This window comes from Contarinia nasturtii, unplaced genomic scaffold, assembly GCF_009176525.2.
Source record: "Contarinia nasturtii isolate CC-2019 unplaced genomic scaffold, AAFC_CNas_1.1 Cnas_scaffold_4311, whole genome shotgun sequence".
In the NCBI taxonomy this organism is placed as follows: Eukaryota; Metazoa; Arthropoda; class Insecta; order Diptera; family Cecidomyiidae; genus Contarinia; species Contarinia nasturtii.
In genome coordinates, this window is record NW_022201606.1 from 1,734,234 (window position 1) to 1,747,318 (window position 13,085).

Sequence of the window (13,085 nt, forward strand, 5' to 3'; positions counted from 1 at the left end):
TTGAACCGACCGAAAACCCATTTTCTTTGTATCAAAATCATAACCAACATTTGGCCTTTTGAATTTCGACTTATTGACATGACAACTAGCATAAAGTTTTTGCCCATTTTCAATGATAACAATGTACTGCTTACAAGCGTTTCGTATGACTTTACACGCACTAATGCATCAGCGCGATTGCTTTATTGTCCTGTTGGAGCATGAAACAAAATACCGACCGTTCTCTAATGCTTTGAGCAAAATACTTGTCTGGAATATCGATTAGACGATGGATCTAAACAACATTCAGTTTTCAGTCTGCATTTTAGCTCAACTTGATACACACGTTTCTTCGCAACACAATTTTGGTACATCTCACAAGCTGCAATTTACTCTGGAGTGAACATATTTTATTGTACGATAGTAAAATTTTGTGTTGTGCATTTTATGTGAATCATCATATTTACGTAGAAAAAGTTGAAAATTACCCAACTTTATCTGTATTCACAATTTTATTTGATTATAAAGATTTTGTTAACATAAGTTGAATATCAGAACTATTAAGCTTACTATGAGCTAAGCTCTGGTCCATTTGGAATTAGTAACTTTAGTCTTCATTCGGTCCAACACCAACCGTCTGTAACATCGGATCGGTTACATAGGGCACAATTCCTTCTTCGGTTATAAGTTTGACAGTGGTTTGGATGCAGGTCAAGTTCTCAGGAGGGCAATAGTCAATTGCTAATATCGGCAAATTATACTGGTCTTCAATTTCTCCTACGCGCGCCAACAACCAATCCCGATCGTTTTGATTTACTTGCACGAATTTCTGTTCTGCTTGATTCCAACCTGCGTAAAGTGATTCAAATGCCACCATGTTTGCAGCCTGATGCACGCTTGGCATGATCTCGAAACCACGATTAAAAATTAACATTGCATTTGGAAACTGCTTCTTTAGCGCAATGATTGCTTGAGAAAGTCCATTTTGTTGTGCTTGGCTCTCTGCATCTGTTGTCACCACACGTTGATATGAATCCAACGTATCAAGAAAGAATCCTTTGAATCCTCGATTCCATGTCGGTGCAATAACTTTGTTAACAAAAAACGACGGCCAACCTGATGCAGTTTGATTAATAATGTACGATGCCCATTCGGTGTTATTGCCTATCAACCACTCACGTGGCATTTCATTGAAATAAGGACGATGAGATTGTACCTCACCCACACTCACATATGAAAACCAAATTGTGTTACTTTCCGAATTTCCAAGTTTTGATGGTTCAAAGTTTGCTTCCGAATCAACTACGGCCCAATCGAATTCGGAAAGAGCGGTGACATTTGGTTCATATGCATAACATAATGCAACACTCACTGCTTCACTTTGTGCAACCAAACACGTCATTGCGACCAAAACAATAAAATTTTTGGCACAAGTCATGCCCGTGACTTTTCTCAGCCAGTAATGCTTTTGCGTCGAGCGTTCTTTCATTTTGTAATAACCTACAGGAAAAGTTTTTCAATTTAGTTTTGAAATGAAATATCAATTTTTATTTAAAATTAATTCTGAACTTGCCAATGTTTTTCGTATCACTTGTTTTGCCACTCTGAATTATTCATTAGCCGTGTCTAGATTTTTATATAACTATTCATAGGAATATGACGTATTTTCATCACATGACGACTAATTTATCAAATAAAATAAAACACGAACTAAATAAAACAAATATTTTTTTGCCGTATCACAAATAATATCTATAAATAAGATCAAAATGAATGTTTGGGTTTTTACAGGCGTAAAAAACTGATGAAAGATAAATTACAACTGTCTTTAGTAAAGTTGAGAGGTTTGAGCAGTATAAGTTTTCTAGAAAAAGTTTTCTATCATATCTATCCAGTTTGACACAATCAACTGCAGAAAAAATAGCAAAAAAACATACATTATTTTGGAACTCATCAATTGATATCGTGTGTGATAAGAGAAAATAATATTTTATTTTGTGAAAATGATAATCATTTAACGATATAGATTAGCCTATTATAAATATGAACGGTTTACGTTTCCAAGCTTTTAAATACGGGGATTCACAAATATTTCATTTAAAACTGTATTGAACAAATTTGCAACAACAAATTCTATCCGTTATCTCAGTTATAAATGGCATTTTCACTCGGCTCATTAAGATCTTCAGCAATAATACAAATTGTAAAGAATTGTTAAGAAATAGTTGTAAAATATTCTTTATAAAATATTATTAGGAAAAGGTGTACTTTCCGCAAAAACTCAAGACATATGGCATTCCGTTTGGTTTTTGTTGCATAAATTTCCGTTTCATTCCCAGAAAATTGATTGTATTAAATAGAAGGAAAAAAATGTGCAGAAAATTCAATATCAAGGCAAAAGTTACGCCAACGACACATGCTTCCTCAATATAGTATCAGTCCTTTTTTTAAACCTATGTAAAAAAATGTGCTATCTATTTTTTTCTCTTTCTTTTTTATTTCCATTTACTTATCGTCATTATTTACCTCGCCAGAAATAGTCAATGCAGTACAATATCAGTATAGTGTTGAGTTGAGTCGAAATAGAATGAAAACGATAGTCGTTTGCAAACATCGGATGCGGCTGCATTTTGTGTGTGTAAATAGACTGGAAGTGGCTCGGTGATAAGATAAGGCACGTTTCAATGTCCTCGACATTTTTTTCCCTTATGCCTATATGCTTATTACACGGACACGAGGAATTGTAGAAAGCGACACACGAAACATGAGCCATGACTGTAAACAGTGAAAGAGAAAAAATGTTCTGCTAACGGAAAATTCATTACATCGTTTTGACGATATAAAAACACCGATATAAAAGCACATAAATTTTATACGCCTAAAACCTGACACCATGTCTGTAAAGTTTGCGCTAATGCTTTTTTTTGTTTTCGGTTTGTTTGTTTTGCAGGGTTTAGAAGTACCAAATACTACAACAATCAGATTACGACCTCATAGCCAAAGTTCTTCCGAACGAACGAATTCGTATCGCTTTTCGATGGCAAATTTAGAAGAAACACACGAAGCGGAATTGGATGCGATTCTCGGCGAACTAAGTTTATTGGAGCAACACGCTACTAAATCAACAACAAATTCGAACGGAACCGAAAGCAAAACCAACATGAACAACATACAGACCACTGCAGCAATCATGTCGCCTATACGAAATGGTCGAACACATTCGCGATCGAATTCAACAGTATCGGGTGTGACAAATTCATCGATTTCAATTTCATCGGAAAGTGGTAATGGCAGCGGATCCGACTCAGGCAGCGCTGGTGCCATGCGAGAATCACGTACTGAAAGTCCTGACAACGATTCAGCTTTTAGCGATACCGTTTCGTTGCTTTCAAGCGAATCGTCTGCATCGAGCAACATAAGTAATCTCACAGGAAATGGAAAAAATATCCTGTCAATGAATTTGAATCTTCTGCAAGTGAGTTTTTTTATTTTTTATTTCTTTCCACTTTCTAAGCTTCAAACAATTCAAACTAAATTAAATGACATGGACTCATTTTTTTTCCAGTGTGATAGTGCAAAGGCAGCGAAAATACATTTGGCTTTGCAAAAATTAGAGCAAGCATCAATTAGACGTTTATTCGTAAAGGCATTTACAGCCGATGGAGCGTCCAAGTCGTTACTCGTGGACGAAAGCATGACCTGTGGCCACGTGACACGACTTCTTGCTGATAAAAATCACGTTCAAATGGAACCGCTTTGGGCATTAGTAGAACATTTACCTGATCTTCAAATGGGTATGTATACAAACACAAATTCACACCAAAAACCGGAATTAGAATTGATTGAATTTTAACATTTAATTTTAATCATTTCAATTTATCCCATTTTATTCGTGCCCAATGCAGAACGTTTATTTGAAGACCATGAGCTCCTTGTGGACAACTTGATGAATTGGAGTAACGACTCGAAAAATCGAGTATTGTTTCTGCAGAGAAGTGATAAAGTAGCGCTGTTCCACACGCCAGAAAAGTTCCTGAACGGCACACAAATGGCTCCGGGCAATGACCATGACGAGCATACGAGGTATATATCCAACAAATCCAATTATTATTACTTTTTTCTTTATCGCTTTCTCTAAATCTCTGTATTTTCATTTTCTCTCTTTCGTTAATAATGTAGAACAATGCTTTTGGACGAGCATTTTTCAAGCGGCAATCAGATTGCGATGGAAGGACCGTTATACGTAAAAATCGAGTCGAAAAAAGTTTGGAAACGTTATCATTTTGTGTTGCGAGCATCTGGAATTTATTACTATCCGAAAGAAAAAACTAAATCGCCACGCGATCTACTATGTCACAGCTTGTTTGCGGGTAATGATGTGTACAAGGGAATTGGATGGAAAAAGAAGCATAAGGCGCCAACGGAATATACATTTGCGTTAAAGTCACAGAAAGAGACGACGTGCAGTGCAAAGGGAAATGCACGCGGCATTAAAATGCTGTGCGCCGAAGATATGGAAACGTTAGAAAAATGGGTTATGGCTATTCGTGTTGCAAAATATGGAAAACAATTGTTGGACAATCATCGTGCATTGGTCGAAGATTTGGCAAACGAAGAATTGGATAAATTTTCATCGAATCGCAGCAGCTCAATAGGAAGCATTGTGTCATCGGTTCCGTCGCAATGCAGCAGTAATGAAAGTACTAATATTGTGAATAATAATAATACAATGGCTTCATCAAACGGACGTTTGTCGCGAGCTTCGAGTTCAAGCTCCAGCGGTTGTTTGTCCGATGAAAATAATGCTTTTGACTCCGACTTTCCAACCGGAACAATCAAAAGAAAACCCTCAATGAAACCAAATCTGCCATTAACTTCAATGACACGTCAATTGAAAGAGCGCAACAGCATTGACGATTCATCAAATCCAGCATCGCCAGAGCGTGGCGGTACTTTAACAAGACGTCACAGTCGACGAAGAAGCGAAGAAAGTGGTGGCAGCAACAACAGTACATTGAAACGACGACCAAATAATTGTGCACGCGGTTCAGTAGATAGTTCTTCAACACAAGCATCCTCATTGAACTCACCAAGCACACCAACCACTCATGTGCCCATTATTATAAACAATGTAGATCACATCGATGCATCTCCAATTAGCCCTCTAGAAGCAATGCCATCGTGCATGACAGATTCAATGTTCTCATTGCCACCACCACCGGAAGGCGACAGTCTCCTTACCGGATCGACATTCTCTTTAGATTCATTGCCAGCTCCACCATCACCAAGTGAGTTAAATGCAATGAACGAATTACAACAAAGCATGCAACCTCCACCACCGCCACCAAATGACTTGCAACCCATTTATGTATCACAACAAAAGATGTGTTTCATCAATAACATAAATAACAATAATCCAATTCAACAAATTGCCGGATTTGATGAATGCGATCGGGTAAGCGACGCTCCCAAAGTATCAAATGAAATTCAATCGCAACCCATATACGTGTCCTCAATAAAACCATCAATTAAAGCGCCACCCTATAAGAATCCGCCAGCTTACAATGGCGCCCCAAGTAGCCCGTCAAGCATCTCTAGTCCAAGTGCACAGAAAACCGTAACATTTGCCGATTCACCAATTTTGCTTCGCCGAAAAGTGTGCTTCGAAGACGAAGTGGTAGGTAATCAATCGCCACAACAAAATCCATCATCTCCACGTCGAATGTCAAAAGATACAGCAGCTCCGATGCCACCACCAAGAGCCGAAGGTACTCGATTATCAACAATTTCATCACCACGGCGGCTAGCCGACTCAACATCAAATCCGCCGCATGATTTTTTGCAAGATTTACAACGTGTGATGCGCAAAAAATGGCAAATTTCGCAAAAATGTAAACTAGAACCGACAACAACACCTCACGAAGTGCTTGGATTCCGTGACTTTGACAACAATGCAGCCGGTATGAATATGGAGTACCATGATACATCACATTATTATCGAGAATCGTCGAATGTGAGCAATTGGGTGCAAGAGCATTACGGAGCCGTTACGGTTGACAATTTATATGCAAATCTTGGTACGGCCGCCGCTGGTGACCGATGCACAGCACCCTTACCAATCATGAAAAAGCGTCCACCTCCTCCGCCACCAAAGCGTAATACAACTACCGTCTTAACACACCGAACCTAAACACAACTATTAGCTATTCGCGATCGAGATGAATTTTAATCTTAACAGAAGTAAATGTGCCATTTCCCTTGTATCAACAACTCTAAGAATCGAACAAACTTGAAAGAAAGAAAAAAAATGAAGAAGAGAAACGATTTGCGATTTTTACTTTTACAGAATTTTCGTAAACTATCTTAAGAGCTATGTATAAGAGTATAACAATATGTCATGCCATATACAGACACAAGCAAGCATCATTATTATTATTCTGAATGGAATTTAAGCGATATTTCGACTCGTCAAATGCTTCGTCATACAAAAATGATTTAACAATTATTTCAACAAAGAATTATATTATAGTATAACAATTATGAAAAATCAAATCCGAAATTTATTGAAAATTGTTTCTAATTGGAAAAATCGAAGAAAAAAAACTATTATTATGCAAATTTTTAAAGCAAAATTTACTCAAAAATAGAATGTTTTAGACAAATTTACAACAAAAAAAATTGTAATTTTAAAAAGGAATTTCTTGTTTAGGCGAAAACGAAACACGACAATTGGACTTAAAATGAATTATGATATAAAAATTTGATATTTAAGAAAATATAATTTATTGCCATAAACGATTTTTTTTGGCGAAAACAAGTCTATATACATAAAATTGAAAATATCAATGTTTTGATTTGGAGCATACAAGTATTATAAATAAAGCTTACTATTATTATTATTATAAACCGTTTGCCTTTTATTTATCAACCCAAAAACCGAGCTCGCTATTGAACTATCTTAGGCATTGGACAAAAAGTATGATAAGGTTTGTACTCTTACTGAGATCCCAAGCTTTTTGAAACACAACGCCATCTGTGGGAAACTTTTGACATTTATCTTCGAGTTGAGGCACCAACACAAGACCATAAATTGATTTGAGTACTGACTATGCTGGTTGTGCTATAATTTATGGTAACTTTCGTATAAGAGTTAACAAAACCGTACTTGGAACCAACTCACAGTATTAATTTTTTTAAATCTTTTTGCAATTTTTATGTTTTATTTTCAAAAAGTGTAAAAATGAAAATAAATTAAACAGAATTTTCGTTTTACAAAATAAATTCATTTATATTTTCTTAACTCAAATATTTGAAATATTTTCAAAATCCATATTTGTCTGTATATTGCTCTTTTTCAAACGATCATATTATAAAAACATCAAAAGAAACACGATGACAAAAAAAACTAAGAAAAATAGTGTAGTAATAAGATCAATGCGCATTCATTGCTCATCTTCTTTTTATTTAGCCGAGACTGGCACACAGAATAGATATCAAAATTCTCATAAGCTCAGACTCAATAGCAAAAACTATCTTAAAAAGGGGTTCTTCAATGTCATCTTGTCATATTCCATTGGACTCAATCTTCTTACATACATATGTGTGTGTGTGAGAGAGCTGATGTATTCGAATTCAAATACAGTCTCTCAATCTATATTCGAGAGAAAAAAAACACTTTTTGTAAGATCTCACTCACTACCTCTGCTGTGCGGTAAAATAGGCGAATTACATATCTAGACAATAATAGTACATCGAATGCAGTAGATACTCAATAGTTTCCACGCAAGTTATTAAAGTAAAGCATCCATTTCAATCAATTTAATGATTTTATTTCTATTTTTGGTTTTTAGAAAAAATACTTCCAAATGAAATTTTGAATTTTTTTTATGCGAAAAAAAAGCATTGAACAATTCCTGAGAAAAACATTTCGCAGCAGATTTGTTCAAAGAAATCTCGATAATGTTTGTTAAAAAACTATCGAGAACGTAATGTATATACGTGTGTTAGATTTGTGCATGGTTGAATGGTCTTTTTATGTGTATCATCTACCCCGTCATGGTATGTGATTAAAGATTAATTTTAAAGCGCGCAAAAAAAAATAATAATAATGAATACATGGTACAAATGAAGGAAAGTCGAGCACAACACACGTAAGCTATATAAGAATGCGGAACACAATTGTCTTGATTCCTCCTTTTCATGCTCTTTCTCCATCCTCTCACTTTACTTTCATTGAAAATGACATCCCTGCTTTTTTTTTCCTCTCTGTTCGCTCTGTACATTACTTGCTCATTTTACCCGTGTCAAACCACCAACTGATTGCAATGGAAAATATCCGTTCTAAAATTCGACGGTTTAAATATGGTGAACACAGACATAAATGTAGAGCGTAAAGAGTGTCGCAACGCTCACAAACATTCCACACATGTAAATGAAATGATTGGCAATAAATAATTGTAACGAAATCTATTACATAGACAGTTTTTTTTAGGTGCGTGAGCTTAAGATATGTGAACAAGGCCCAAAACATTGTCGAGTAAATGGTTGAATGGATTTTTGCAATCGACTGAACAGCAACATTTAACGGGGAAACATCGCATGAAAATGTTGCAAATTGTAATTTATTATCTGTGACAGGGCGGTTTCAATTCGAAATGAAAAAAGAAAGGATTAAACAATGGCAAAACTACTTGTATTTTCTGTGAAATATCTGAAGTATTCGTTAAGCGACGGAAGTAAAGCGAGATTTTAAATTAATTCGTTTAATAATTTATTCGGATATTTTTGCAACAAAACTTATTTTATGACATTTTGTCAGTCGTCTACGTTGCGCATCGAAGTGTTTGGCAACTACAATTTTATGTTGTAAAAAGTGTTTGTTTTTCAGTCGAAATGCGAATAAATTTCGTCTTGATGGAGAAATAACTTAACCGTAAACAATTAATATTTAATGAAAGAATCTGCGTTGGTGCGTCAAAAGTATTTTCCATTTCCAGTTGATTTTACCACTTGATACTGGCACAGAAATGTGTAAATAAAACCGTTTCACGGAAACATTTTAGTGAATATTGTCTAGAGACATGATCACGCACACACAAATTTATTTATTTCTCTAACACAGGCAAAAGTCAACAGTTGAACGATTTTTACTCGTTACGTATACGGTTGTATGACAAATGTGCTGGAATCACATTTAGTCAATCGTATATAAACACACGTGTGCGTGTTAGCCGGTAGTTATGCACATCATCAACACACTGTCACATGCTTGTTTCTCGGAAAAACAGTTGATTTACTATCAACGCTAAGATTAGTTTACTTTGAATGAAATGGAAAAAAACGAGCCAATCACATGAGAGCTCATTCACACTTTCGTTAGCATTGACTATTCGGCCAGAATCATCTAGATAAATGAGCACTGAGTTTGCACAATGACCGTTTGTAGTGAGACTAAATAAGAAAATTTATCACCATTTTAACTAATAGAATTCTTGCCATCGATTTGATGACATAAACGATCCGAGGAATTCCATCAAGGAATATTTAATCAGACAAAATTTATACAATCATTACTGATTCGAATTAGAGATTCGCATTTATTCCGAACGATTGTCACAAAGAGTTTTGGTTAATTTGATGTCAAATTGAATACGAAACCCTCAGATCGAAAGAGGAACAATCTCGCTTGCATAGAAGACGGAATAAAAGATCCTTTATTAAAGGTCAAACCTTTTTTTACTGATGACTTTGAAGATTTAAACCTTTCGATTTCGAGTGAAGGTAAAAATCGAAATAATGCATTCGTCTATTTAAAATTCTTAAGTTCAAACCAAAATCAATTTACTTGTTCACCGTTCAACTTTGCACCGAATTAGTCTAAGTTGCGTTTGGTTTTGATGTGAGGCTGACATTTTGTCGGAGTGCAAAGCGGAATGTGTTTGGTATTGATCACACGTGTCCAATTGTTTTCCCTATTCGATCTGGATCAGAAAAACATTCCAAATGTGGTGATGATAATCAAATGAATTCCATGCACGCATACGAAAACGGCGAGCACTAAATTGATATACCTTCATTGAATGAAAATTGCAAATAGTATGATGTGCGTATGTGTGTATGGTGAATGGTCGTTCTATGTATACGATTATTTTGTACAAATAGTTTTTGGAATGCTGTTTGTTTGTAAGAAACCGCACACAAACGAACAAATCTCCAATTACGACATAGATGATATAATTTAACTCCCTAAAAGTAGGATGCAACCAAACACGTATGACAATAAAATAGATTTGTTCAGGCTTCTTTTTTTCTCGCTCTCTCATAGCATGCCGATATTAACCAATTTCAGTTTTTTTTTTCTCTCGACAGAAATAAATGTTCAAAATGAAAATATTGATGCATACCGAGAAAAACAACATTGATGAAAAAAAAATCGGCCACGAATGAAACGTGCTCATTGAATTTATATGAAACGCATGCAATGTTTTTCATATACGCACTCGTATTTCTTAGATTCATCGTGTGTGTGTGTGTGTGTGTGTGTGAGTACGTACGTTTTTCCGAAATGGAGTGAGCATAACCTATCAACGTTTGGATAATGCGCACATTACACGTATTGTTACCAAATAATTATTACATCTTTGGGACAAACAATAATCATTAATTTCACCGAATTCTCGCACCCAAAGCATACACAAACCTACAATGTTCGTTGGCCGTGCTAACACCATACATGGATGGATGTTCCGTTTGAGTTTTGAGCATTGCATCAACCTACAAAATCCCATATTGCTTCAATTCATGGGTACATGACAATTGAATTTAATGCTTTTATAATTAGAAAAACGTTCCATATTTGCACACACTCGCATTTATCGAGAAAAAAATCCGTATTGTAAGCTGAATGAGCTAGTGGTCGACTTCGATTTTTAAGTGTTGCTCCTCTTTAATTTATTGCCTCGAATTGTTAAGCTTCTTCTAATTTCACTTAAAACCAATACATTTTTATTCATATGCATATCGGGTGCATTGTGCAACAATTTATTGAAAAGAAAAAAACTGTCACCATAAATCAAAGGTGCTGCACAGTTGAATTCATTCTTAATTTAGATTATACATTTAACCTTATTCAAAAAAAGAAAATTGTGTAGTGAGAATAATTAGTGATATTGTGTTGTATGGAGGAAAAAAAGGAAAACGAAAATTACCCCAAGAAATGAATTCAGAAATTTGTCGAAGATGTAGAAAAACTGAAAATTCATTCCCAAAATATTTTCACGTGTATTCATTCATCTGAATTAGACTTGTGCAAACGTTCAATATGGCAAAGTAAAAAAAAAAGAGCGAATTCTCCTGTTGTTGTGTCAATTTGAACACGGGAAAATACCTAATTTATCTACTCGACTATTGAATGGAATACAGGCAATCGGCATTCAATTGCATGTAATTTCGATAATTTATGGGCAAGCGAGTTCCTGAATCAAGCGAGAAGATGCGCAAAATCCATTTGTGTTCACTGAAGCATGTTCCCATTTTCAAATTATCTAGCCAAAAAAAGTAAGAAAAATACGTTGTACACCATTGATTTTGGTCATATGCTGTTTGATAAAATATTCGTCAAGGAATTGATTTTAGCAGAAAATATTTCGACCGAATTTTATTTGTGTTCAAGAAACAGTCGAATGCAATGCAATTCCGTGTTCTATAATGTTATTATTTATTTCATGTGTGCCGTTTGTAATTGGGTTTGTGCACATTATTACGTGAATTATGTGGCATACGATGTACTTTGGTCGTTTCATTCGGAGCACATGCGGTGATTATGTCTATTGTTGCTGTGGATTTTTCACTTTTCACCGATGCAACACAATGCAAAATCCGATGCTATTGTTCATCTCTAATACGGAACCGATTGCCACGTCGGTGCCAAATGTGCAATGAAATCCATAAAATATTTTTATTGAGAATTTATTTTGGTGCGTTTCTTTCGCTCTCTCTCTCTCTCTCTCTCTCTGTTCGTTCAAACAACTTCGTTTACCTTGGCAACAAACATATCTTCCCCTCACAAAACTTTCACCACGGTAAAAATCTTATAAGTTATGTTACGACCGATATATCTCGTCCGACTCCATCACTTTACGTAACTTAAATCAATTATTATATACATTTCATTCCACATTAAATTTCTTCTTCATCTTGCATGCAACTGCATAAATGAACATTGAATGTCAATCAGAACGTAAGTTATGTAACGACATTGTAAAAGGCATTCAAATATTTCTTCTCTCTCGCTCTCACATTCTCTCTTTTCTTGTTCATTTCATTGTTGCATCGCAAGAGTAAACATATATGTTCTGACACTTATTGGCCGTATTTTACCATTCCATTTTCGTTCGTCTAAATAATTATTTTGTTTCCATTATGGAACTACGTTATGTTGTGTGCCGAATCCTTCGATTCGCTGCATTTCACATTCGTTTTCGTTTTGTGAAATTGATGCTGCTTCTAAGTTACGACCACCGATAACATATTTTAATTCAAATTGAGTGTTCGCCAGTTTAGATTAACTGTCAAATCTGATGCGATGTTAATCAAGGGAGAAAACTAATAAAATAAATCTTTTGTCGAAATAATTACGTTTTGTTTATATGAAAAAAAGAAACTTGAATAAATGAAAAAAAAGTAGAATCTTTTGAACGACAGTTTAGATGCTGATTTAAGATTGAATTGTCAAGATGTTGGCCGTTTGTTCTTTTTTCAAAGCTTATGATTTTGAAACGAATGCATAAGTCTGAATGGGAAACTTGGCAAGCATTTTTTTTTGAAGTGCGAATAATTTTTCTTTCTGAACTTTCTGTAAATGAAGTTAAATGATTATGTAAATATTGGAAAACTGAGTAATAACCTCATTTTAATCACAGTAAAGCTAATCACTAAAAAGGGTGAATATTTCTGAATTCATTGGCTAATTTACTATTGTTATACAAATTTTAATTTTCTAATTAACTGAAATTATTGAAATGAAAACTCGAAGAAAAATACAATTTGAATAAATTGTGCAAATCCCTCTAATTTGACATAAGTCGAGTTGCATAAACATGGCTGTA

General features: G+C 35.0%; 2 protein-coding genes across 11 annotated transcripts in view; one reads left to right on the forward strand and one right to left on the reverse strand.

The window, feature by feature from the left end:
- The window catches only part of LOC116350572 (amyloid beta A4 precursor protein-binding family B member 1-interacting protein), a 42,164-nt gene extending 35,890 nt beyond the window's left edge, over positions 1-6,274 (forward strand). For 7 of the 10 annotated variants that reach the window (XM_031782398.1, XM_031782400.1, XM_031782397.1 and 4 more), the window contains 4 exons: positions 2,930-3,454; positions 3,545-3,773; positions 3,885-4,062; positions 4,159-6,274. In XM_031782398.1, coding sequence (XP_031638258.1) covers positions 2,930-3,454; positions 3,545-3,773; positions 3,885-4,062; positions 4,159-6,169 — 2,943 coding nt within the window. In that variant the 3' untranslated portion in view covers positions 6,170-6,274. Of the gene's footprint in view, positions 1-297; positions 395-1,926; positions 1,945-2,164; positions 2,183-2,929; positions 3,455-3,544; positions 3,774-3,884; positions 4,063-4,158 lie in introns of those variants that run through there. The other 3 variants (XM_031782404.1, XM_031782405.1, XM_031782402.1) reach the window with 3 other exon arrangements.
- On the reverse strand, positions 473-1,680 carry LOC116350574. The gene is made up of 2 exons (XM_031782408.1): positions 1,553-1,680; positions 473-1,479 (listed from the first exon to the last, which is right to left on the reverse strand). Exon 2 carries the CDS (start codon positions 1,466-1,468, stop codon positions 587-589), a length of 882 nt encoding a protein of 293 aa, XP_031638268.1. The 5' UTR covers positions 1,469-1,479; positions 1,553-1,680; the 3' UTR covers positions 473-586.
- Positions 6,275-13,085: the final 6,811 nt, after the last annotated feature.